This window comes from Artemia sp. Qi Xiang Cuo, chromosome 5, assembly GCF_049724085.1.
Source record: "Artemia sp. Qi Xiang Cuo chromosome 5, ASM4972408v1, whole genome shotgun sequence".
Lineage (NCBI taxonomy): Eukaryota > Metazoa > Arthropoda > Branchiopoda > Anostraca > Artemiidae > Artemia > Artemia sp. Qi Xiang Cuo.
Genome location: NC_142798.1, coordinates 15140314 through 15165568, shown reverse-complemented (window position 1 = coordinate 15165568; position 25255 = coordinate 15140314). Strand labels below are relative to the sequence as shown.

The 25255-nt window shown below is 35.9% G+C and overlaps 1 protein-coding gene across 2 annotated transcripts in view; it reads left to right on the top strand.

The window, feature by feature from the left end:
- Positions 1-25255, top strand: part of Lnpk (zinc-ribbon metal-binding protein lunapark) — a 78494-nt gene that overhangs the window by 4086 nt on the left and 49153 nt on the right. For both annotated transcript variants that reach the window (XM_089089357.1, XM_089089356.1), the window contains exons 2-3: positions 9522-9563; positions 23053-23234. In XM_089089357.1, coding sequence (XP_088945483.1) covers positions 9522-9563; positions 23053-23234 — 224 coding nt within the window. The remainder of the gene's footprint in view (positions 1-9521; positions 9564-23052; positions 23235-25255) is intronic.

The following is a 25255-nucleotide window of genomic DNA, read 5'->3' as shown; positions in this document are numbered from 1 at the left end:
TGTTGATCACCTTTTCTGGGTCATTCGTTATGACTAGGTCCAGTATGGAGGGATTTTGTCCTGGGCGCATTCTTGTGGGCATAGTTACTGTTTGGTACAGAAAGTTGTCGGAGAGGGCTTGTACTAATGGGTTTTGTTCAAGGCTTGACTTGGTCATACCTTGGCCATCTACCCAAGACACGTTTGGGAGGTTGAAGTCCCCTGTCATGAGCAGGGTTGCCTTTGGGTAATTGCATAGTATGAATTGCGTCATTTCGGCAATTGCTCTTTCAGAGGACAGCTGGCAAGGGCTGCTGGGGCTCCTGTAAATTGAGCTTAGGACAAAAATTTCGTTAGGTAGGGACAGGGAGACCCATGTAGCTTCAACACAAGGTAAGTAATAATTTGGGACAGAAATTTCTTTTACCTGGAATTCCTTGGAAGCTAGAACAGCCACTCCTCTTCTGCAGTTTGGATCAGACAGATTGCTGAAGATGTTGTATCCAGAGGGAAAGATTGAGTCTCCTGTCAGTTGAAATCTTGAGTTCTTGGGGAAAATTTCTGTCAGAGTTGCAATGTCTATCTGACTTAGTTGGAGCATTGTTGCCAGTTCCGGCATCTTGTTGGTAATAACATCAACGTTTGCCGTCATAATGTTCACAAGTTTTTGGGTGTGTCTGGGCGAGTTTTTATTCTGCTCACTAATATTCTCGCTTTCGGTTGAAGTGGGTGAATTGCAGCTTAGGTACACAGAGCTGCTAGTGAGGGACGAGGCAGAAGGGCATGGGGACGTAACTGTTAATTCACTGTTCATACATTTACACAAACTTGCATTTACATCGTTATTATCACTCACACACGAACTATATACAAGGGGCACAAGACGGTTGGAGGTAGTGGTTATTCTTGCATGCTCAAGCAGCTCTCCATCGGAATTGCTCGAGTTTGACCGTTTTTTGTGATTTTGTCCTTTCTTATCACTAGGTCTGTTTCTCCGTTCGCCTGTCTTTTCTTCATCTCTTCCAACAAGGCTTTTCTAGCACTGCGATCTTCTTTGGAGCTGTCGCCATAGAATCGAATCGGGTCTTTACGCTGGTATATAATCGGGTCTATATATGCTATGCTTTACCCCCCCCCCCTAATGTGCAAATATATAGCCCAAATTTGCTTCTTAACTATTATACATTCATCCTATTTTATTTCATTAGCATTAACCAAACTGGCACTATGTAAAAGAGTTCATTTAACATAGGAATACCCATTATTGCTATTGGGCTGCCATGCCAAAAAGTGGGGTAGCAAAGTAGCAATGCTACTTAGCAGTTTTCAAATTTGTTGGCAAATTTTATATGAAAATACCATTTTTACATAAAAAAAAATTTTTTTGCTCAAAGAAAGGCTGTCAGAACACAAGTTATGCTGCTTAAAGTGTTGGTAGCTTATGAAAGTCTGTCAAATTTTGCTACTGGCAGGCAGCAGTTTTGGAACTTTCCTTTACCTGACTCCCCCTCCCTAACACTCAAGTATACAACCCAAATTACATATTTCCCATGAGCTTTTCTGGATATTTATTTTGTCACAGCTGGTGAAATATGCTAAAAAAATATGCTTAGGTTAGATCCCACAAAACCCATTTCACAGCATACAAAGACAAGGGATGTCTGATAGAATGTATTAGACTAATAAAACTTGGGCTGTATATTTGCATTGCCGGGGGGGGGGGGAATGCAAAAAGTGGGCTAGCATAGTAGCAATGCTATTTGGCAGTTTTCTTGGCCTAGTAAATTTTTTTGGCTGATTTGTCTGAAAATACCAGTGCTTTTACTAATCCCTGAATTTTGGGGATTTTCTCAAACATCTGTCTTCTCAAAAAATTTGGTTCCCCAAAAATCCCCTTTAGTTCAGGGTTGCCACCCCTAGTGACAATCCACCACTAATAACTACTACTTTCACTTAGCTTGACATAATTTTTTCACTTCTTTTCGAAGTTTTGTCTCAATTATTTATTACATTTAAAAAAGTTGAAATAGATTATTGAATTACTTACATTTCTTCTGATCCTAGTAAAGGCATAATGTTCGGGTTCTAGGTGTTTAGCTAAAAAACACTTAACACTTGGAAAAAAAACCCACTGAAATGAAACATTACATTTACTTTATACTGTGATTTTTTTTTTGTTAACAAGACTTCCAGATACCTTGGTATTCTTCTGTAAGTTTTAGTGGCCATATACCTAGTAAAGAATCGTTTTCTGATTTCAAACTGTCTAAATACTTTACCCCTCCCCCTTTATGTGAAAATATATAGCCCAAATTATATATATCCCATATATTCTGTTTATTGTCTTTGTTTTGTCTCTCGCTCAGCTGAAAAAAACTAACGAAGAAACCGGTTTGTTCTCAAGTTTTACACAGTATAAACTTGAATGAGTGGCGCATAATACACAAGTATGGCAATATGGCATACAGCAGTTGCCTGTTTGCATTGATATAGATAGGTTGAGAGATGAATGGGCTCTGATGCAATTGGAGGAAGAACCTTGAGACCTTTGTGACAAGTGCATTGATACTTATGAGCTTCACCTACTTACACATAGCAAGGATAAAAGCTACCCAAATCTGATGAATGTTGTATGGCCCAGTCTCATCATTTCACATGGAAGTGCCAGTGTAGAAAGGGGGTTTTCTGAGTAAAAAAAATGCACTTGATCAGCATCAAATGCTGATGCTAGAGAGAACCCTTAATGCTAAATTGACCATTAAAGATGCCCTAAAACCATACTGCAGAAAAGTGGAACTGTACCCAATATCCTCTGAAATCATATCTTATGTTAAGTCTTGGAGAATGGCATACAAGAGGTACCTGGAAATCTTAGCAGCTAGAAAATCAAAAGAGGAAAAAGAAGAAGAGAAAAAACAGTGTGAAAAAGAAGAGTGTCTGGCATTGACCAAGAGGTTTGACAAAGATAAGGAATCAAGGATGCATTGGAAAAGAAAGCAGAGCTTTCTCATGAAAAAATTTCTGACTCTCTTCTTGAAGCAGCTGCTAGAAAGCTGGATTGTGCTGTCAGATCAAACAGACCTGATTGGACTACAAGTTGCCAAAGCTATGCTAGATAGTCTAAAATTTTAGCGCAATAAAGATAAAGAGTTGCAAGCAGTCATGGACAAAGTTGAGTTGATAGTTAGCAAAAGGAAACTGAACCTCATCTCAGATGTGTTAAAAAAAACTTCAAGAAGGGACCTTAAGAATTACTGCCACGCCTATTGTTTTCAGCGTTCGTTTTATGTTTTTTGATGTGTGGACCTTTGTATTTGAAATATTTGCACGTTATATAAATGATAATGCATAAATTTTAATGGCGACTTTGTAAATGTGTATTTTCTACATGTTTTAATTGTCTGCTAATGATTGTTAAGGATTATCATTGAATGCGTTGTGGCTTTGAGCTCATCTAACCAAAGGAAAACATCTGCTGACTCATGGCTCAACTTTAAAGGGGGCGTATGGACTTTCTGTTTATTCTTTTACCAAATCTACCATACCCAAATTTATCTTATCAACTTTATTACTATCTTTAAGCATTGCAGAGGGCGAGGAGGTGCAGCCGCTTAGTCATTTAAGTTAGATGAGTAAGATGGAAAAATAAGCTGTATGGCTATAACATTTTATTTAAAAAAAAAAAATGAATCAATGTGTCATTCATGTAACACTAGCACAGCCACTTGCCAGCAATTTGCCGCTAAAATACTACATAAGGACTCGGCTGATCACTTTTCACATGATTTGATGCCCCAAAGACAGGTATGAGCTATTGAGAATACATGTGCAAGAAAAAAAAACATTTGGACTTCGGTTATAATTTCTTGAAACGCCAAAACTACCCAAGTGGTCCTTGAGACAATTTTTCAACATAATGTTGAAAAAAAACAGTTAGTTTTGGTTGCAGAGTACTAAGTTTGTGTTATTCTGTTTTATAAGACTCGGTGGAGGAAAATCAGAATATTCGACCTGGGGGTTTGAAATCGTGAAAGGGGGAAGTAAATTGTGGGAAAAAGAACTACAGGTCCGGATATCTACTTTAAAGATGCCTGAAACTGTATCCCATACAAGTAACAGCAAACCCAGGTTTTTCAGTAGCTTAAAGACTTGGTCACTATTGGACTGCTCAAGAAGCTGCTATTTTAAACAGAATGGGACTGCTCAAGCAGCTGCTATGGTAAAAAGAATGCAGTACAGTAGACTGTTAGGACAGCAGCGACAAGGCAGTCTTTATCAGCTGCTTGACTAAACAAGTTAGTCTGTATAGCGGTGTTTAGCTTTTTCCATGAGCTTCAAGGATTGTTGACTTATGGTTTCTTTCATGTTAACTGGAACATCATGACAGGTACTGTTCTTTGGTTTGCTAACCTGGTTACTGAAATGCGTCCCAGTCTGGTCCCTATTTTGGTCTTAGAAAGGTCTCTAAGTCCCTAATTTTGGACATTGCTAACTGTATGACCCCTGCTACTGAAGAGATGCAGCTTTAGTTATTGAGGGTCAACAATCAGTCCATAATACCAATTTTAAGAAAACAAATTTACAAAATCAGCAAAGTCTTGTTTTACATAGGCCTACTTTAGCCTAAAGCTATATCTTGTCCAATCAGGGGGAGAGGTTAGGCTAATGCAATTTTCAAGACTATTGCGTATATAGAAACAGGATCAACTAGGGAATTAAATGGTACCGTACTGCTCTTTTGTTGTTATAGTGTTTTCTTCAAAGTTGGGATGACAGTACATGATTACTGGTGCTGCATATAGCCTTAAGTTATAAACAAAATTTTGCTAATTATGTAGATTTTTTATTATCTTTTTTCTGGTTTCTAACTAACATTTGGCTCATGATGCCAAATTAAGCCAATTTTAAAAAAAGAAATTGTCATCCTTAGTCTAGGGGACTTTGATGCAATTGCAACAGCAATGATTATTATGTTTTGATAGCATATTAAATAGAGAATCAGTCTGTATATTCTATTTTTTCCTATCTACTATCCTTTTAGTAATCTCAATCTCAGATTCTTGTTGGTTTTGGTAAAACTTGGGATCAATTCTAAATGAGAGACTTTTTGCTCTCTAAGAAAGCACTTTGGCTAAGAGAATAAAACTTTCAGGAATAAATTCCAAGCATAATTTTGGCCTGGAAAGGTTTCAAGCTCATACATATCTCTTGTCTTTCCCTATTTTTAAGGCTAATATAATACCATGGAAGACAGACATTATGTTTATAGACTAAGGTTTCTGAGACAGAACTAAGAGAATAGTTTTGAGTTTTTGTTGGCTGTCAGTAAAATTTTATTAGAGCATTCCTTTTGCATTTGATAATTAGCTTCCTGGATAATCTATTTGCTTGAATTTATGCTTCATGTAATACATCCTAAAAATCACTAGATTAAGAAAAATCACTAGGCAATACAAAATCACTAGAAATAGTGATATATTAGTATACCTGGCAACCCTGTAGTCAAACCAGTAGGGTACCTTATACAATTTCATGAACACTCTAGGATGCTAGATTGAGAGTGTCCTTTTGATAATGGCAAGGGATTGGAAGGCAGATGATGGCTCATCTTGGCAGGGGTGCTTGAATTCAACCTGTCATCAGCAATGACTCCAAGATCTCTTTCTTCAGAAACTTCCAAAAGAAAATGTCCTTGGAAGAAATGCTTCTGATGTTGATTCTATTTGCCAAATGGAGCACCTAACATTTATCAATATTGAAGACAAGGAGTCATGTATCAGCCTAATTTCTAAGGCTGTTAGGATCAATCTGGATAGATTGTAAATCAGAAGCCATGGCAGCTTTACCCACTAATTTAGAATCATCACGTAAAGATTGAGGAGGTTTGATAGAAGATTTAGCTCATCATTTAAATAGAAGTTATAGAGACTTGGCCCAAGAATTGTAATCTGAGGGACACTGCTTAAAACTGTTGCAGAGTAGGAAAAATGAGCAACACCACCAGAACCAAAATTTTGGCAACTTAGGTTCTGTCTTATAGAAAGTACTGCATCTGTCATATAACAGAAAGATCTGTAGCTGCAGCTTTCACCTTTATGGTAAAGAACTCATGGCAAACTTCATCAAAAGCTTTTGCTAGGTCTAGAAGGGTGATATTAACAAAACAAATTCTGTCAAAAAGTGCTATAATCATATGTCTGTACACGGTTAGTGTCAATGGATTTTCCAGTCCTGAAGCCATATTGAGAAGGAGTGAAGATTTTATTGACCTCAAAATGTTACATTAAAGCTTAGTTCACTAACCTTCAACTTTCAAGAACAGCAACAAGGCAGTCTGTATTAGCTGCTTGACTAAACAAGTTAGTCTTTATAGCTGTGTTTAGATTTTTCCATGAGCTTCCAAGGATTGTTGACTTATGGTTTTGTTCATGTTAACCTGACTTATGGTTTCTTTCATGTTGCTCATGAAAAATGAGCAACACCACCAGAACCAAAATTATGAAAACTTAGGTTCTGTCTGATAGAAAGTCCTGCATCTGTCATATAACAGGAAGATCAAAACAAATTAACAAAACAAATTCTGTCAAAAAGTGCTATAATCATATGTCTGTACAAGGTTAGTGTCAATGGGTTTTCCAGTCCTGAAGCCATATTGAGAAGGAGTGAGGATTTTATTGACCTCAAAATGTTGCATCAAAGCTTAGTTCACTAACCTTCAACTTTCAAGAACAGCAACAAGGCAGTCTTTATTAGCTGCTTGACTAAACAAGTTAGTCTTTATAGCAGTGTTTAGATTTTTCCATGAGCTTCCAAGGATTGTTGACTTATGGTTTTGTTCATGTTAACCTGACTTATGGTTTCTTTCATGTTGCTCATGAAAAATGAGCAACACCACCAGAACCAAAATTATGAAAACTTAGGTTCTGTCTGATAGAAAGTCCTGCATCTGTCATATAACAGGAAGATCAAAACAAATTAACAAAACAAATTCTGTCAAAAAGTGCTATAATCATATGTCTGTACAAGGTTAGTGTCAATGGGTTTTCCAGTCCTGAAGCCATATTGAGAAGGAGTGAGGATTTTATTGACCTCAAAATGTTGCATTAAAGCTTAGTTCACTAACCTTCAACTTTCAAGAACAGCAACAAGGCAGTCTTTATTAGCTGCTTGACTAAACAAGTTAGTCTTTATAGCAGTGTTTAGATTTTTCCATGAGCTTCCAAGGATTGTTGACTTATGGTTTTGTTCATGTTAACCTGACTTATGGTTTCTTTCATGTTGCTCATGAAAAATGAGCAACACCACCAGAACCAAAATTATGAAAACTTAGGTTCTGTCTGATAGAAAGTCCTGCATCTGTCATATAACAGGAAGATCTGTAGTTGCAGCTTTCAACTTTATGGTAAAGAACTCATGGCAAACTTCATCAAAAGCTTTTGCTAGGTCTAGAAGGGTCATATTAACAAAACAAATTCTGTCAAAAGTGCTATAATCATGTCTGTACAAGGTTATTGTCAATGGATTTTCCAGTCCTGAAGCCATATTGAGAAGGAGTGAGGATGTTATTGACCTCAAAATGTTGCATTAAAGCTTAGTTCACAAACCTTTCAAGAACTTTGACAAGAGCAAAAGTTTTAATGACATGAAAGCATAATTTTATTTATTTTTTCCATAAATTACTCCTCTTTAGGGGATAGGGATGTCCCAACCCCTCTTGGCCATGATAACTAAAAGTGCAACATATGCCATTTTGGTTGAAAATGAGTTATGTATGTGTCTTGGGCAGGGGCAGATCTAGAGCAAAATCTTGGGGGGGGGAGGGGGCAATATGACAATAGCACCAATGACAAAAATCTTAGGGGGGGGGGGGGCAGTGTGACAATAATTGACCAAATTGACAAATTTATTCTAAAGAAAGAGTGAAAAAAGAAACAAAAACAGGGAAAGAGGGACCCAGATAAAAATCTTGGGTGGACCAGGGCCCCCCTGGATCTGCCAGTGGTCTTGGGTAAACTAAGCACAAGGAATTGAATGATGCAGTCAGAAAATTGTCCTATCTTTTACTGTTTTGAAGATAAAAGGAGACATTAGCCTCTAAGTGGGGTAGGTCTCTTTTTTTATCAGGTCTTGTTGCTATTCAAAATTACAGAAGAGGATTATCTTATGGAGCTATAACATGGAGATCTGGCATTTGTCTCCTTTTTTTGTCAACAAAAAAGGAGACATATGCCATAAATTGGAATAATTTTGAAATTGCTTAGAATACTTAGTTTATTTTATATAACTGACAAGAGCATAAAAAGTTCGTTTAGACTATTTTCCTGTTATCCCAGTAGCCTAATCCTTCAGAGTGACCGCAGCTGACAAAACTTTTTTCCATTTGTTTTGCTCTCATGAAAAGTTACAAAAATGGCATATGTTGCACTTTTAATTATCACAGCTGCTCTGGCATTCTAACTTGTTGTTGGAATGTAACTACATTACACTTAGGATCAACTGGAATTGTCATTTTTTTAAGCCTGAAATTTGGAAACAGAAAATGATTACTAGTCAAACTATTGGTTCAAAAATAAGGCTAGTACAGACTCAGACTCATTTATTTGATAAACAACTATCGTAACCGTGGCCGAAGCCGTGACTAAATGGCACTGTTTAGTACATTGCATAAAACTGGTCACTGGCGGTTTAAATAACTGATAAAAAAGGCACGAATGAATTGCTGTGACGGGTTGTTTGACACTTCGGCGGCACTAGTTGGTTTTTATGGCGGGTGTTGGCAGTGATTGGTACAGGGGGGGGGGGCAACGAACGGTGTTTCTGGGACGAAAGAAGGGACTGCCCAAAATTGCACATCAGCTGCAAGCGCCTATCATGCAACGTTGGCAGTTGTAAGGTACTAAGGGCAGCCTTATAAGAGTTGTATTTCAGGCTTAGTATGACTTTCTCTGCCTGTTTTGAATGACCTCCAGATATTCACTTAGGTGGTCAATACTATGAGCCTGAGGGCCCCACACATGACATTTATATTCTAGGATAGGGCGCACATGTGTGACTTAAACTGTCTTCAGCTGACTGTGATAAACCCAGTCGGCACAAGGTAATTAACAACCATAGTGCGCAACTACCTTTTTTTGCCAGACCGGCGATGTGCGCGCTAAATGACCAGTCAACACTGAAAGTAACCCTGAGAATCACTGAGGTTGAGGCGGTAGGGTACCATGGATCTGGCCATGAGAGGCCATGCTTAAGTGGATTAAACCTCATGACTTTTGTTTTATTCACATTAAGCTGGAGGTCATTAATGCTACACTGCTCAAGAAAGGGTTTACTGATCTCACTGCTGAACTTTCAAAAAAGAATCAGAATCATAACAAATTTTGCTGATGTTGAATCACTATTATAGGTTCTTTGAATTTTTACTAATATCTTGGGGAGGTCACTATCATCAGTACAAAACCTCATCTCTTTGACATTAATTAAAACAACTGTAAAATTCTTGTTGGAGCCAAATGTCTCATTTTCACAAAGTTTTTTTTTTCCAGGATAAAGTTTCCACAAAAGATGTACTGCAGAAAATAGAAGATGTAAGTAATGTATTTCTTTTTTTTAGCACCATTGTCATTAGTCATTCTCACTGTCAATAAGTTATTGTCAGTAGGTATTTGGAATTATATTTCAGTGCTTAAAACTAGCTAGTTTATTGCAGGCATATATAATCAGAGCTATTATTAAGATCTAGAAGGTGACCCACCTCTCTCATCATTATAGACAATGCTGACATTTTTTCTATTTCTGACATGAAAGTGCAAGTACTCCATTTAATAAATAAATTATACTATTGGATGCAGTTGCATATTTTCAACTGAACTGTCCTTGGTTTCCTTAGACAAAAATCATTGCAATGGGAGGGATTGTAGCTACCCTGTTTTTGTAAATAATTGGTCATTTATTGAAGAGGAGAGCATTTAATTGTAAAAAGGAGTATATTCAGATCAAGTAAGATATGCTTTTGTAGCTTGTCAATCCATTGTCTCAGTTGCTGCAATAAATAGGTGTTTTGTATGCACTTTGAATTCATTGTAGTATCTTCAAAATGCAGGGTTTTGTGGTATCAAACAGTTTGAAGTAAGAAGCTGAAAGTAAAGAGCAGCCCATGCCAATATGCAAAACTTAAAAAATGGATGTTGAAATCTCCACTGATATATGGTTCTAGTATCCCAGTGGAATGCATATATCTGACGCAGAATATCAAAGGATTAGGGAAATATTTATATATATATATATATATATATATATATATATATATATATATATATATATATATATATATATATATATATATATATATATATATATATATATATATATATATATATATATATATATATATATATATATGTAAAACCAGTGGCTATATACACAAAAATAAACAAAAGAACAATAACACTCAACAAATTTAAACTACTGCTTCTTTCCACACCATCAGACCTTTCTCTATAAAACAACCTAATGCCATAATTAGGTCCCTCAAAGTAGTCCCCAAAACACCCAGGAGCAGTAGTACATCTCCAAAAAAATTGTATCCCTAAAATCCATCAAACATTGACATCTACTCAGAAAATTGTCCATCCCATCCCCAAACTCCCCACAAAAGGGGCAGGCACGCCTACCTCATGAGCCATCCTCATGATAAGACTCCCAGTATCCTTTACACAGTGGTATGCAATTCAACCATGCCTGCAACTGATTCTCCATAGTAGATTCAGTTTCAAATAAAACTCCTTTCCATACATTTCTTTAGTCTGTCTATAAAAGTGCAGGCTACTAGACTTTTCCAGACCTGTTAGCCAAACCTGAATCTCTTGGTCCTGAAGGGATTATGCAAACTTACCAAGGAAATCTTCGGGTTTACCTAGAGGACCCTTCTCCTCATTCCATGCCCATGATAAACCACCATTATCCAAAAGGGCTTTAACCTGGTTTGGCCATGCTGCCTTTTTGGTACAATTCAACATCTCTGTGTAGGCTGCTTTTGCCAGGCAGTTATCAGGCAAGCGCGTAACCTGTAATTAAAACTTAATCATTTGTATAGTCCTCATATGATGTAGATCCTGCAAACCCAAATCACCCTTTAGGACCAAACTACTAAAATTATTTTGGAGGCCTATAACTCTTTGAAATACACAAACTGCAGAGATTCCAGTTGTTTTACCGTAGTAGTCCCCCACAACTCAAAGCCATAATGAGCAACAGGTAGGACTTTAGTCATAAAAAGGTACTTGTGCATCTCCATATTTTTAATTCCCATGATATGTTTTTTTCAAAGTAGAGCACAAGCAGCTGCCTTACCACGTGAAATCATCAATTTAATGTGCTCAGTCCAATTCCCATTTGCGGTGACCACAAATCCCAGATATTTATACTTTGGGGTCACTTTTATTGCCTTGTCTTTATAAGTAAATGAATAATCCTGAGGTCCATTGGACTTCCTACTTTGGAAGATGACAATCTCTATCTTAGATGTGTTCAGCTTCAACTTCTTTGATTCTAGGTAAGCTTCAGTTAAATTCAGAAGAGTTTGGAGTTCCTTGGCTGATTTGGCCACTAAAGCTGTGTTGTCAACAAACAGCAAACAAGAAAATAGGGTATTTGCTAGTGATACAACTGGGGCCCATCTCTGTTCAAGGAACTCTGCAAAATCATTGATATACAGACTAAAAAATTTCAGTGACAACATGCACCCTTGGCAAACTCCTGAAGGTTCTGAATGGCCTAGATGCACCTTTTTTAACAATAAAAACCACAGATAAAGTTGTCTTGTATATGTTAATTAATAACATAATAAAAGACCTGGCTACATGGGCGTAGGCAGCATCTTGTGTGGGGGGGGGGGCAGCCGCTTCTGTGATGGAGGGGGGAGGGATCTTACTAATAATTCCCGAAGTCCTTTGAATATATGTATTTAGAAACAAGTCATTATGTTTTTCACAAAAACTTTGCCTTTAACATTTCCCCAGTTCCACTTTTCCCGCAACAGTATAACATGAGAGAACCAATGTCCTACTTCCCATTCCTAAAAAACATAAACACCACAAAATCAATTTGACACAAATAACAAGATGGCTGGATTATAGCTTCTTCTAAGAATTCAACTCAAAATTTTACAGTTGGGCAAAATTAAATATTAAAATTGGTATAGGGGAGACCGACCCACGTCTAGCCAAAGCAAACAGTTTCAATACAAAAACCTATGGGGCTTCTGGTGGATTATAAACGCTCTGACAGATTGCAGTGTATTTTTTTAAAAAGTCTGACCTTAATTAATACTTTTACCAAAAACTTCAGATTGGATCAGGTTTTATGGTGATTAACTCTGGAATTTTGTTCAATTTTGTCTGAAAGCCTTCGCCTAATTACGAATACTAGAAAACTCGCGTTGTAAACTCACATTGTATTCTCCTATTATTTGCCTGTTTTTGGCATCTTCCGAGACGTGCCATCTTCACCAGTTTGCTGTTAGTATTTTTTCATCCTGTGGGATAGTGAACTCCCATGTTTGGCCACAATACCCAGGGTAAATTTGGCATGCCGTACCAAAGTGTCCAATGGTGGGCTATGCTTGTAAAAGCTGTGTAAACAGCATATTTAAAGGTTAAAGGCAAGCTTAATACCCAAAACTGTGTTATTTCTGGCGTTGTTTAATCCTGTCAGAACAGTAGGTGAACTGAAGGTCTTTTTTTCTGTTAAATTTCATTCAAGATGAAATGATTAAAAGTAAAACAGAAGAGAAAAGAAAGAAAGGTGGCTGTAATCCAGAAGAAAATAAAATAGCAGTTTTTTCTGTCTTATTCTACAAGAAGTCAGTTGGATTCTCTGGAAGTACCATGGGTGTCCCTAGAGGAACGCTGCAAGACTACATAAAAAAAAAGTTGGGAAGCTGAATATCCCTCTAAAAAGTCTGGACCTGAATTTCCTTACACCCAGTTATAACCCATGATCAATATTTACAGAGGAACAAGCAAAAAGACTAAAAACTTACTTGAAAACGATAGCTTATATGCTTTCGACTGTATTCCCCTAGAAGCGTGTAAATTTGCATACACTTATGCCATTATTAAGAGCATAAAAGTACCGGATAACGGAACTGCAAAGGCAACGGAGACAGTGGAGGATCTACAGGTAAAGATTGGTACCGTGGTCTTATGTATTGCCTTAAAACTCTATCAGTAAGAACGCCAATAAGTACAAGCCTATGACGGGCAACTGCTTTCAACTGTCACAGTGTAGGAGCTTTCTTTAACAACCTGGATTGAGGCCTATATAAACACATGTTCAGACCACAAGACATTGGAACTTTTGACGAATCAGGTGTGAAAAAATCCAAAAGCCTGGTAAAATCAATGCACAGAAAGGCTCGAAGTGAAAAGGGAATGTCACAGCGGTAGAAAAAGGTCATTTCACCATGATTGGTGTTAGTGTTAATGTTTTGAAGACACAGTCCATCCTCTACTTATTTTCAAGCAAACACAGTGCCTGGACATTTTACTTGGGGGCGATTCATCAGAACCCATCACGATAAGCTCAGAAAGTACTTCTAGCTGTATGACTGCCTCTCATTCTTTGCTTTACTTGGAGCATTTTATCAATCAACTCAAACCCAAAAATCAACAGGAAAAAAAAATATGAAAAACTCAGAAGTGCTCACTGACACCCCTATGAAAGAATGCATTGCTGCTAGGATAAAAGCTGTATCTGCCAAAAAGCCCTAGTCCTGGAACGGAAGAAAGTCAGACAAGTGAAAAGACTAAAAAGCAAAAGGCGTGTCTCTGGCAACAAGAGTTACAGTTAGAGTGACGATTCTGACATAGATGATCCTGTATACAACAACTCTTCAGACCCCAGCATAGACATTGAAGACAAGCCCCCTACCAGCAACTTCTAATTTGACACTGAGAAAGTCAAGGCTGGTGATTACATTCTGATTGAGCTGAAGAGCAATAAAGGGAATTCTGTTCACAATGTTATTATTATCAAAAGTAGCAACTGAAGAAATTAAGGTCCTCTTTTGGAAGAAGACTGGAGCAAGAGACTTTGCGCTAACTGATGAGATGAATAGTGTCTTAAAGACAGAATTTGAAATAAAACTGCCACCATTGAAAGGTAGAACACCAAGATTAGCGGAGCGGCTTACTTTTGGTGTTGATCAGCCAATTTATAATTTTAAATTAATACTCTTGATATTTTTTTTAAACCTTAATGAAATTCATTTTGTAGTTTTTTATGCTGACCATATTCTTTCTTAATTTTATAGCCGAAAAACAAGCTTTAATGTTCCCCTGGTCACTTTTCTTTTTCTTTTGCCCGGTGGCAAAAAATAAGGTAGAGACGACTGAACCAGTGCTAGGAGGATCCAGGTTTGGCATTCTTGACCACTCGGATAGAGAAGCATCCAGGTGGAAAAATGACGGAGTATTTCTAATTGTCTTTTTCAAGGATGGTATTTAATGATTTACTTTTGCTTTGACAAGATCAGCAACTTCTTATCGCTTGAATCAATTCATGGAGAATTCAATAAGTTAAAATCAGCCGATCGTGGGCCAGTCTCCTATGTATGTATCGGACCGACAATTAATATTAAAGATCGAAACGTAAATATTGATATCGCAAACGATATTTGGAAATTTCTGTTTATTTCCAGCTTTTTTAACCATCTACCAGGTAACATCCAACAAAAAATTCCAACATACGAAAAGTTCTCGCTAATATCTATCGTAAATTTGAAGTTCTAGGGGGGCAGCTGCCCCCCCCCCCCTGCCCCCCTTCCCTACGCCCATGCCTGGGTAGGCCTATCTTAACAAGATAATGGAATAAATAGGTCTATCAATACTATCAAATGCCTTTTCAAAGTCCAAAAACGTGGCAAAAAGCTTCTGTTTCCCCTGCAGTATTTTCCAATAAGAGCCTGGAGTATAAATACACAATCTGTAATTGAATAATCCTTTTGGTATCCTCCTTGGGTCTCACTGACAATTTTTTTTTCTAGCCATAGCCCTATTCTAACATCTAGAACCTTTTCCAAAAAATTACTAATTGTTGGTACTAGACTAATAGGGCAATAATTACTATGCTTCATCCAGTCACCCTTTTTAAATAACAGCATTATAACCAACATATTCCATGCTGTTGGCCAACTACATGAAACCAGGACCACATTAAACAAAGTTAAGAGAACTGGCAACAGGGGATTAATTAATTTCGGTACTGGTGCTTTAAACGGACACTTTTATATGCTAATGAGAGACAAATCCGCCAGACCGGTTTTTCAAGAGACCGCTATTCAGAAATGGAATGTAAAGAGTAGTTTTCATTGCGTTTACGATGTGTAAACTGTTGTTTTTGGGGTTTAGGGGGGAAGGTACCTAGGTTAGGTTAGGTTACGTATTTAATATATGGTATGCTTTACCCCCTACCCCCCTATTGTGCAAATATATAGCCCAAATTTGTTTATAAACTATTATATTTTCATCCTATTTTATTTCATTAGCATTAACCAAACTTGACTTATTAGAAGTGTCCGTTTAATGCACCAGTACCTTAATGTCTTATACATTGTTGATGGGATTCCATCAGTACCCAGCAAAGATCTTCTACGGTGGATTTTAATGGATTGTTTCATCTCACTCTCTGATATTTCCTGAATTAGCTGGTAAAAATGCTCTGGGAAGGGGAATTCACTGACCATTGCATCAATCAGCTCAGTATACACTTGTGGGTAGATGGGTGCCCGGCCAGCTTCTTTTTCTCATAACGTTTTCACACAACAGATACTTACTGTTCTATACTAACTCATCTACATTTGACTCATCTTTTTATGTGTTTTCTACAATGGACTATTTTTTACATGAAGGTCAAATCCTTTCAATATGATATATATGTACAAGTGCTATTTCTGACGTGAAATTCATATTTGGCAACCATGCTGTGAAAGTAATTTTAAAATTAAAGTCTATTCTATTTTGTTTAGGACTACTGTATAATATATATCTGACGAGTACACCATACTTATCTTTACTCACTATATTGTACTTTAGTCACTATTGTCTTGGCTAATTTTTTTTGTTTATGCATTTTTCTTTTTTTTACTATTATTCTACCTTGCTTTTTTCTATTTGCGGGTTTAAAAATTAAGTAATTAGTCAATTAAGGTTTTCTGTATTATGGTTTCCTTTGCCTATTTAATCAGGGCTTAATTTACCTAGGTCTATATGGTAAGTCAAGCAGCTAGTTTGTAGCCCACTAAAAATTGCTCAGTTCATGAATTACTTCTGGTTAAGTATTTATAATCTATATCCTTTTTATTAAGTATATGTAATTTATATTAAGTATTTATACACATATATGTCATAAAACTTTTTCATGTACATTCTGGTTCTTTTAAACTGAAATATCTATTATTTATAAAACAGAAATCATCAAAGCCAAGGTTGTTTTTTTTTATTATTGAGGATTGTTTATGGTAGATTAGACGCTATATCTTTTGATTGGTGACCAAATCATTTCTACTATTCCTATATTCTTTATATTCTACTATCTTCATTTCTACTGTATACTTTTTTTTTTACTAAGGCACTGCGTATGGATGGAGTTCTCGTAGAAATCTCGGAGCTCATTTGATTGAAAATTAGAAGTCCCAGTGTCATTTTTAAGGGTCAAAAGTGACTAAAGAGCAAGCAGACCCCCACGGCCCTTATCCTAGTACTACAGCTTCTATACTGCTATGTCTACTACTATTTCTACTGAAGCTATGTGTATTAAGGTGAAAAGTACAGGCAGGAGCGTCCCGAGGCTCATTTCAATGGGGGGGGGGATCTTTGTAAATTTTACTGAATCGCTACCTGATTTATGTCGAATTTTCTGCAGAAATCAAGAATGTTGCTAAATTTTGCCCGATTTTGCAAAATTTCTGCCAAAATTTTTGCCTTGGGCGAAAATTTTACCAAATACCAAAAAATTTAGGGGGCGGCGCACCCAAAACCGCCCCCCCCTCGGGACGCCCCTGCGTACAGGAATGTTAGGGATGATGTTGAATTAAATCAAAACACACTGTATGCAATCATTTTGTCAGTAGGGCGTATCAGCAATACCTAAGGAATGGCTTTCAGCATAAAGTTGGAGGTTTCAGGGTATGTTGAGGGGGATGTTGAACTACATCAAAACACACTTGTTGTAGATGCAGGTTATCAAGGGGGTGTATCGGCATTATCCCAGCAATGCCTTAGGATATAAAGCTAAAACATTCAGGGCCGCTTATATTACTACCTCTTTCGATGCTACTTCTACTACTAATACTACTACTATTCAGCTAAATCAAAATACTTTAAATGCATCCAGGTTGTCAAAATGGCATGGACAGGATATCTTTGAACTGAAATATGGTATGAAATAGAAACTTTCAGGGTTAGTTTGTGTTTTATAAAACTAAATCAAAATGTTCTACGTGCATGTTGGTTGTCAAAAGGACATATCACCGATGTCTCCAAAACGGCTGAAGTTATTAAATTGAAATTTTCAGGGCAACTACTATTACTTTCAGGTACTATTGTTGAACTAAACTAAAAGGGTTTAAGTGCTTCCAGGTCGTCAAAATGGCATCGGTGTAATTTCTCAGGAACACAGTAGGGTATTAGGTTTTAGTTTTTAGGGAAAGTTGAGGAGGATGTGAAACTAAATCAAAAGTACTGTATGTATCTAGATTGTCAACAGAGCGTATGCGGAATATCCCAGGAACAGCTAGGGGGGTTACGTTGAACGTTCAAAGTATGTTATCGGGGATATTGAACTAAATCAAAAGACACACTGTCCATACAAGTTTGTCATAAGGGGGTACTTGCGATATCTTAAGAACAGATAAAGGTATAAAGTTGAAACTTTCAGGGTATGTTGAAAGAGATGTTTAATTAAATATCGATACTAAAAGGGCTTATATGCAATATATCTGGAATAGCTAAGGGAATTAAGAGGAAACTTGTGACTGCTGCTGTGACTACCTGCAAATGTGGCTAATTGCGACTGCTACTGCTTCTACTTCTGCTACTACTACTGCTAGGCTACTATTGAACGAAATAAAAAGAGTTTAAGTGCATCCAGGCGGTCAAAATGGCACAGATGCAATATCTCAGGAATGGAATAGGATATTCAATTCAATTTATTAAATACTACAATAAATACATAAATACACTTAAGCGCTAGAGGTCCCAAGAAGCATAGCTTGTTGAAGACCTCGTATCAATCAAAAAATCCACACAAAACAAATCAGGGAAGGAGAAAAAAATACAACAATATCTCAAAAATATAAAAACAATGTGAGAAAAATCAACAAAAAAAAAACAAAAAAACAACTGCTACACAATAACCTTTGACTTAATTTTATCCAAACTGAAAATGTCCTGTAATTTATTAAAATTCCAACCATTAATAATATTATTAAACAACGGGGTTCGAATCTCATTCAACATAATAAAAGAGGAGAAAAAAAACAAACTATATAAAGTAAAGCGGAAAAAATAGATAATGCAAAATGTATAAAGAAATACAGAAAGAAAACGAAATTACTTCAAGCCTTAGAGAATATTTTTCTGCAAAGGGAAGAAGAGTTTTTAATAAGAGAAAGTTCATTGGGAATAGAGTCCCAAAGAGCAATTGCTCTATAAATTGGTGACCTCTGAGCTGCTGAGGATACCCTTTTAGGCAACCGAAATTGGTGAACAGAGCTCCGAAGCAAAGTGCACTTACGTGTTGATGCTAGATCAAAGTAGGATAAGATATTTGGAGGAAGTGAGAAATTGAAGGCTCGATGAGCTAGTTTTAGGTTCTGATTCTTGATAGCCATATCTAAGGCATCTAGACCTGTATCACTGTAAAGATCAGCTGTAGGATAGAGTCGGGGAAGGCGAAAATTGTCTTCACCGCTCTATTCTGTGCTGTTCGGAGTTGCCAAAGGGAAGAATAGTTAGTATTGCCCCATACAGTGCAGCAATAAGAAAGATAAGGAAGGACAAATGCATAGTAAAGAGAAAGCATTACATCGGGAGGAAGAAATTGATTGGCACGATGAAGCATAGACACTTGACGAGAAATTGTAGAATGTGTATAGGAAGTATGAGTTTTGAAAGAAAGAAAACAATCAACGTGCACACCAAGAAGTTTAACACAAGAGCACTGGGGAAGTATATCAGTACCATAAAAAATATAGATTGTTGGGGAAGGTTCAGACATGTGGTATGGGGTTCGAAAATGAATAATGTTACTCTTAGAGCTATTCAAGAGCATCCTGTTCTGCTCACACCAATCACGCACATGGTTGAGCAGAAGCTGAGCCTTAGCAACAGCAGGGGGCAGATCATTAGAAACCACAAAAAAATTACTACCGTCTGCAAACAAAACAGTGTGGGTATCAAGGTTGGGAGATGGAGGAAGGTCATTAATATAAATAAGAAAGAGGAGGGGTCCCAAAACTGAGCCTTGAGGTACCCCTTTGGAAACCGAAGCTAGATCAGAATATTTCCCATCGTAACACACAAACTGAGATCTATTAGACAGGTAAGATTTAAACCATTCAAAGGCAATTCCCCGAACTCCAAGTTTTCCCAGTAGTTTTCCCAGTAAGACAAAATGATCTACCATGTCGAAAGCTTTATAAAAATCAAGAAATAGTCCTAGAACACAACGACCCTTGCCTATGATAACACGCACGAATTCTGTAACGTCAACTAGAGCACATGCAGTTGAGAGTTTAGGTCGGAAGCCATACTGGTGATCAGACAGAACAGAACCGCTTCCAATCGAAGCACCAGTAGACAGGAATGAAAAAAGCCTCTTATGCACAACTTTTTCAAGTAATTTCGAGAAAATTGGGAGAATTGATATAGGTCTATAACTTGACACTAAGCTAGGGTCACCCTTCTTAAAAAGGGAGTACTTTTGCAATTTTAAACAAATCAGGGTATATACCTTTTGAAATAGATAGATTAAAAATATGGGTAAGAGGTTCAACAACATAAGAAGAAACAGACTTAAGCACATGGTTTGTTAGTCCAAGCGCATCAGCTGTATTACTGCTATTTAAAGAAGAAATAAAATCACAGATCTCTATGCTTATACAGGGAGTTAGAAAAATACATCTCTCAGCTGGTGAAGATTTACCTAGTTTAGGAAAGGAGGGGGTCGTAACAGTTGGTAGGGTGGTAAAGTAAAAAGTTGAAGGCACTAGGTACAGCTGCTTTTTCAATAGTTGAACTATCTATAGTAGAACTATCTGCATTCTTGAAGGCCGTAGGCTGTTTCTTTGATTGTTTCGTACGAGATAAAGCTTTATTAATTAAATTCCGAACTATCTATAAATTACCTTTTCAGTCTTGAATGTTCAATAAAAAATTATTCCTATTAGATAGTCTACTTGTTGATGTTAATACATTCTTATAATGCTTATACTTTGATAAATCATCAGGATCAAGGCTTTTGCAAGCTAGCTTAAAAGGCTCTGACTTCCGCATTGTTGATCTCACAAGACTAGGAGACATCCAAGGCATCTTGGGTTTATATTTACTAGAAGATTTTACTTGGGGAAAATTTTTTTCAATCAGTGTTATCAGCCGACTCATTAATGAGGCTGAAGCCCTATTAACATCCTCAGACTTCATAACTGAACACCAATCACTAGCACTAAGATCAGACATAAGGTTGTGACCATTGCTCTGACTATAAATTCTTGAATAAGACTCACCTCTGGTATCATCTTGGCTCAGCATTTTCATTTTGGGAATATAACAATAAATTAAAAAATGTTCAGAAAGATCAGAGAAAATAATACCAGAGGAAAATTTAATATCATTTTTGAAGGCGGAAAACTTTTTTCAATCAGTGTTGAAGAAGTTATGACTGGATCAACACGAGTAGGAAAGAAAATGCAAGTAAGAAGGCCAGAGGACGAAATAGATTCAAAAAAAGGTCAGACTCATTATCACACCCAATTTTCAATAAATTGCAGTTAAAGTCTCCAAGCATAAAAACATTTATTGAAGCAAGCTTATCAACTGAGTACATTTCATCAATTAATTCAGAAAATTTCGCAATTGAGAAAGGTGGAGGCTTATAAAATAAGCAAAAGGTTTCAGAACTTACTACATCACATGAAAGGTCAACAGTCAATGCATACACACTTCCATTATTTACAACTGGATCAAAAATTTGCTCAAGATCAAAACGTCTCCCAACATTAAGATTACTTGTGACAAAAAGGGATATACCACCAGAGTACTTTGTTAGAGATCTAGTTGAGTGGTATGCAGTAAAACCTGGTATGTCATACACAGACATATCATCACTTTAAGACAGCCAGGTCTCTGTGAGACCTACTACATCATAAGGGCAGTTGATACCACCAATATATTGCAGAACATTATTCCATTTGTACCTTAAACATTTCACATTCGAATTAAACACATTAAAGTTTTTAACCGAAGACATTGAAAGCAACACTTTTTCAGAATAGTACTGATAAGAATGGTAACAAAAGTCTGACGGATGAAGAGATTTTAACAGACGATCATTTTCACGATCATCACTAGAAACAAAAGGTGAATCAAAACACACTGAATCTAGAAGAGAAAGTTTAGTTAGGAAACAAAAAAAAATCTTGAGTATCATCCATTTTCATTATCCAATATTAGGAAAAGTGGTGAAACAGATAAAGCTAATTTGGGGATTTTAAACTAAATCAAAAGACACTAAGTGCATGTAATTTTGTCCATAGGGCATATCTGCGATGTATCGGGAACGGCTTAGGGTATTAAGTTAAAATTGTAAGGGCTTATTGTGTGGGATATTGAACTAAATCAAGATGCACTATGTGCATCTAACGGTGTCAAAGGTTGTATGTGCGATATCTCAGGAAAGGTTAAGGAAACTAAATTAAACATTTCAGGACATTCTGAGGGGGGATTGTTGATTAGTAGTTTTTCTGTACCAAAGGTTGTAACATGATGGAGGCTAGAAATCCGTCAGCCTTATAGAACCCTAAAGATTGTGCAGATTTTCAAGCCATATATTCGAATATTTTTCCTCTTACCAATCAATCGAAGGCAGGATAATAGAATTATTATTAAAAAATTGTCCAACACACAAATAGTAAGCCAAAATCAGGTTTTTTTTTTAAGAAAAACCGAATATATTCAAAATTTTCGTTTCTCAACCAATAAAAAGAGCATGCCAATTAAAATTAAACAGAAATTAATATAAACGAAAATTCCTGCAAAACATTTTTCAACATAAGTAAAGAGCAAAATTAAACCAGAGATGATCAGAAATAAGGTCAAATGATTTTTCAAGGGTAAAACTAAGATAAAAGGCACAGAGGTCGGTAGTACCACCCCTTTTTGTCGTAGTTTCTGCTTGTTTTGAGTTTGATTCTGTTATTTATTATAATTTCTGTTCGCTTTGGGTTTCATTTATTCATTGATAGTGATTTATGGTAGTTTTACGCTTGAAAAATTGTTTGAATTGATTTTTGTTCATCTTTGGCTTAATATGGCTCTTTACTTTTCTTTGAAAAACTTCTTTTGTGGGTAAAGTTTAAAAAAAAATAATTTAGAGAAAAATCTTTATTTTGAAAGCAAAAACATTATAAAATAAACAGATAATTTAGAGGATATACTCAAGTGTGAGCTATCTCTGTGATATACCATAATTAACTATAACCATTAAATGAGAAGTATTGAAATTATTGCCTCCTTTGCAAAAATTACATAAAAAAATATAACTACAAGTATGTATAACAACACATAATAGTATATATACATATATATTTATTACAATCATAAATTGTAATATAATTATATAATATAAAAAATATATGAAAAAATAAAACGCTTCAATTTTAATTGGCAATATTGACTAGTTGAGTTTTTCTATCTACCAATGCTGATTTTGGATTTTTTTTTTTATATATTAAATTATACAGATCTTGTTTTCTATACTACCAATTCCTATTTTATCTTAAAAATTACTTCCTTTAAGGAAATTAATGAACTTGAAGAATATAAAACCACTACACAAGAATGGCAAAAGATGATTCTAAGAAAGCTCGTTTTATATTCAATATCGCTTTACTTCCTTGCTGCTTCATATGCGCTCTTGTTTCCTGTCGCCCTGCACATAAGGTCATACTTCTACATTGCAATGATTCTGTTTCCTTTTATGTAAGTATTTCCCTTTTCTTACCTCTATTTTTCTTGCTGCTTCACAAGGCTGTACCCAGGATTTTGTTCGGGAGGGGGGTTTACCCAAAGATTTTTTCCGGGGGGGGGGGGTTACACAAAAAAAAACGCAGAAAAAAATTGTTTATATCCATTTTTGTTACGTTTTTACGAGTCAGACAAACAGTTCTGGGGCCCCCCCCCCCCTAGGTACGGCCTTGCTGCTTCATATACGTTTTTATTTCCTTCTATCCTGCACATAAAATTGTATTTCTACATTGTAATGATCCTATTTTATTTTATGAATTTCCATTTCCTTACTTGTATTTTTCTTGCTGCTTCATAAACGTTTTTGTTTCCTTTAGACCTACACATAAAATCGTATTTCTACATTGCAATGATCCTATTTCCTTTTATGTTTTTCCATTTCCTTATGTGTATTTTTCTTGCTGCTTCATAAACGTTTTTTCCTTTTGTCCTGCACATACAATCGTATTTCTACATTGCAATGATCCAATTTCCTTTTATGTGTTTCCATTTCCTTACGTGTATTTTTCTTGCTGCTTCATAAACGTTTTTGTTTCCTTTTGACCTGCACATAAAATCGTATTTCTATATTGCAATGATTTTATATCCTTTTATGTATTTCCATTTCCTTATGTGTATTTTTCTTGCTGCTTCATAAACGTTTTTGTTTCCTTTTGACCTGCACATAAAATCGTATTTCTACATTGTAATGATCCTATTTTATTGTATGTATTTCCATTTCCTTATGTGTATTTTTCTTGCTGCTTCATAAACGTTTTTGTTTCCTTTTGTCCTGCACATAAAATCGTATTTCTACGTTGTAATGATCCTATTTTATTTCATGTATTTAAATTTCCTTACTTGTATTTTTCTTGCTGCTTCATAAACTTTTTTGTTTCCTTTTGTCCTGCACATAAAATCGTATTTCTACATTGCAATGATCCTATTTTTTTTTATTTATTTCCATTTCCTTACGTGTATTTTTCTTGCTGCTTCATAAACGTTTTTGTTTCCTTTTGACCTGCACATAAAATCGTATTTCTACATTGCAATGATCCTATTTCCTTTTATATATTTCCATTTCCTTATGTGTATTTTTCTTGCTGCTTCATAAACGTTTTTGTTTCCTTTTGACCTGCACATAAAATCGTATTTATACATTGTAATGATCCTATTTTACTTTATGTATTTCCATTTCCTTATGTGTATTTTTCTTGCTGCTTCATAAACGTTTTTGTTTCCTTTTGTCCTGCACATAAAATCGTATTTCTACATTGTAATGATCCTATTTTATTTTATGTATTTCCATTTCCTTACTTGTATTTTTCTTGCTGCTTCATAAACGTTTTTGTTTCCTTTTGCTCTGCACATAAAATCGTATATATACATTGCAATAATCCTATTTCCTTTTACGTATTTCTATTTCCTTATGTGTATTTTTCTTGCTGCTTCATAAACGTTTTTGTTTCCTTTTGACCTGCACACAAAATCGTATTTCTACATTGAAATGATCCTATTTCCTTTTATGTATTTACATTTCCTTACGTGTATTTTTCTTGCTGCTTCATAAACGTTTTTGTTTCCTTTTGTCCTGCACATAAAATCGTATTTCTTCATTGTAATGATCCTATTTCCTTTTATGTATTTCCATTTCCTTACGTGTATTTTTCTTGCTGCTTCATAAACGTTTTTGTTTTCTTTTGTCCTGCACATAAAATCGTATTTCTACATTGCAATGATCCTATTTCCTTTTACGTATTTCCATTTCCTTATGTGTATTTTTCTTGCTGCTTCATAAACGTTTTTGTTTCCTTTTGACCTGCACATAAAATCGTATTTCTACATTGCAATGATCCTATTTCCTTTTATGTATTTCCATTTCCTTATGTGTATTTTTCTTGCTGCTTCATAAACGTTTTTGTTTCCTTTTGTCCTGCACATAAAATCGTATTTCTACATTGCAATGATCCTATTTCCTTTTATTTATTTCCATTTCC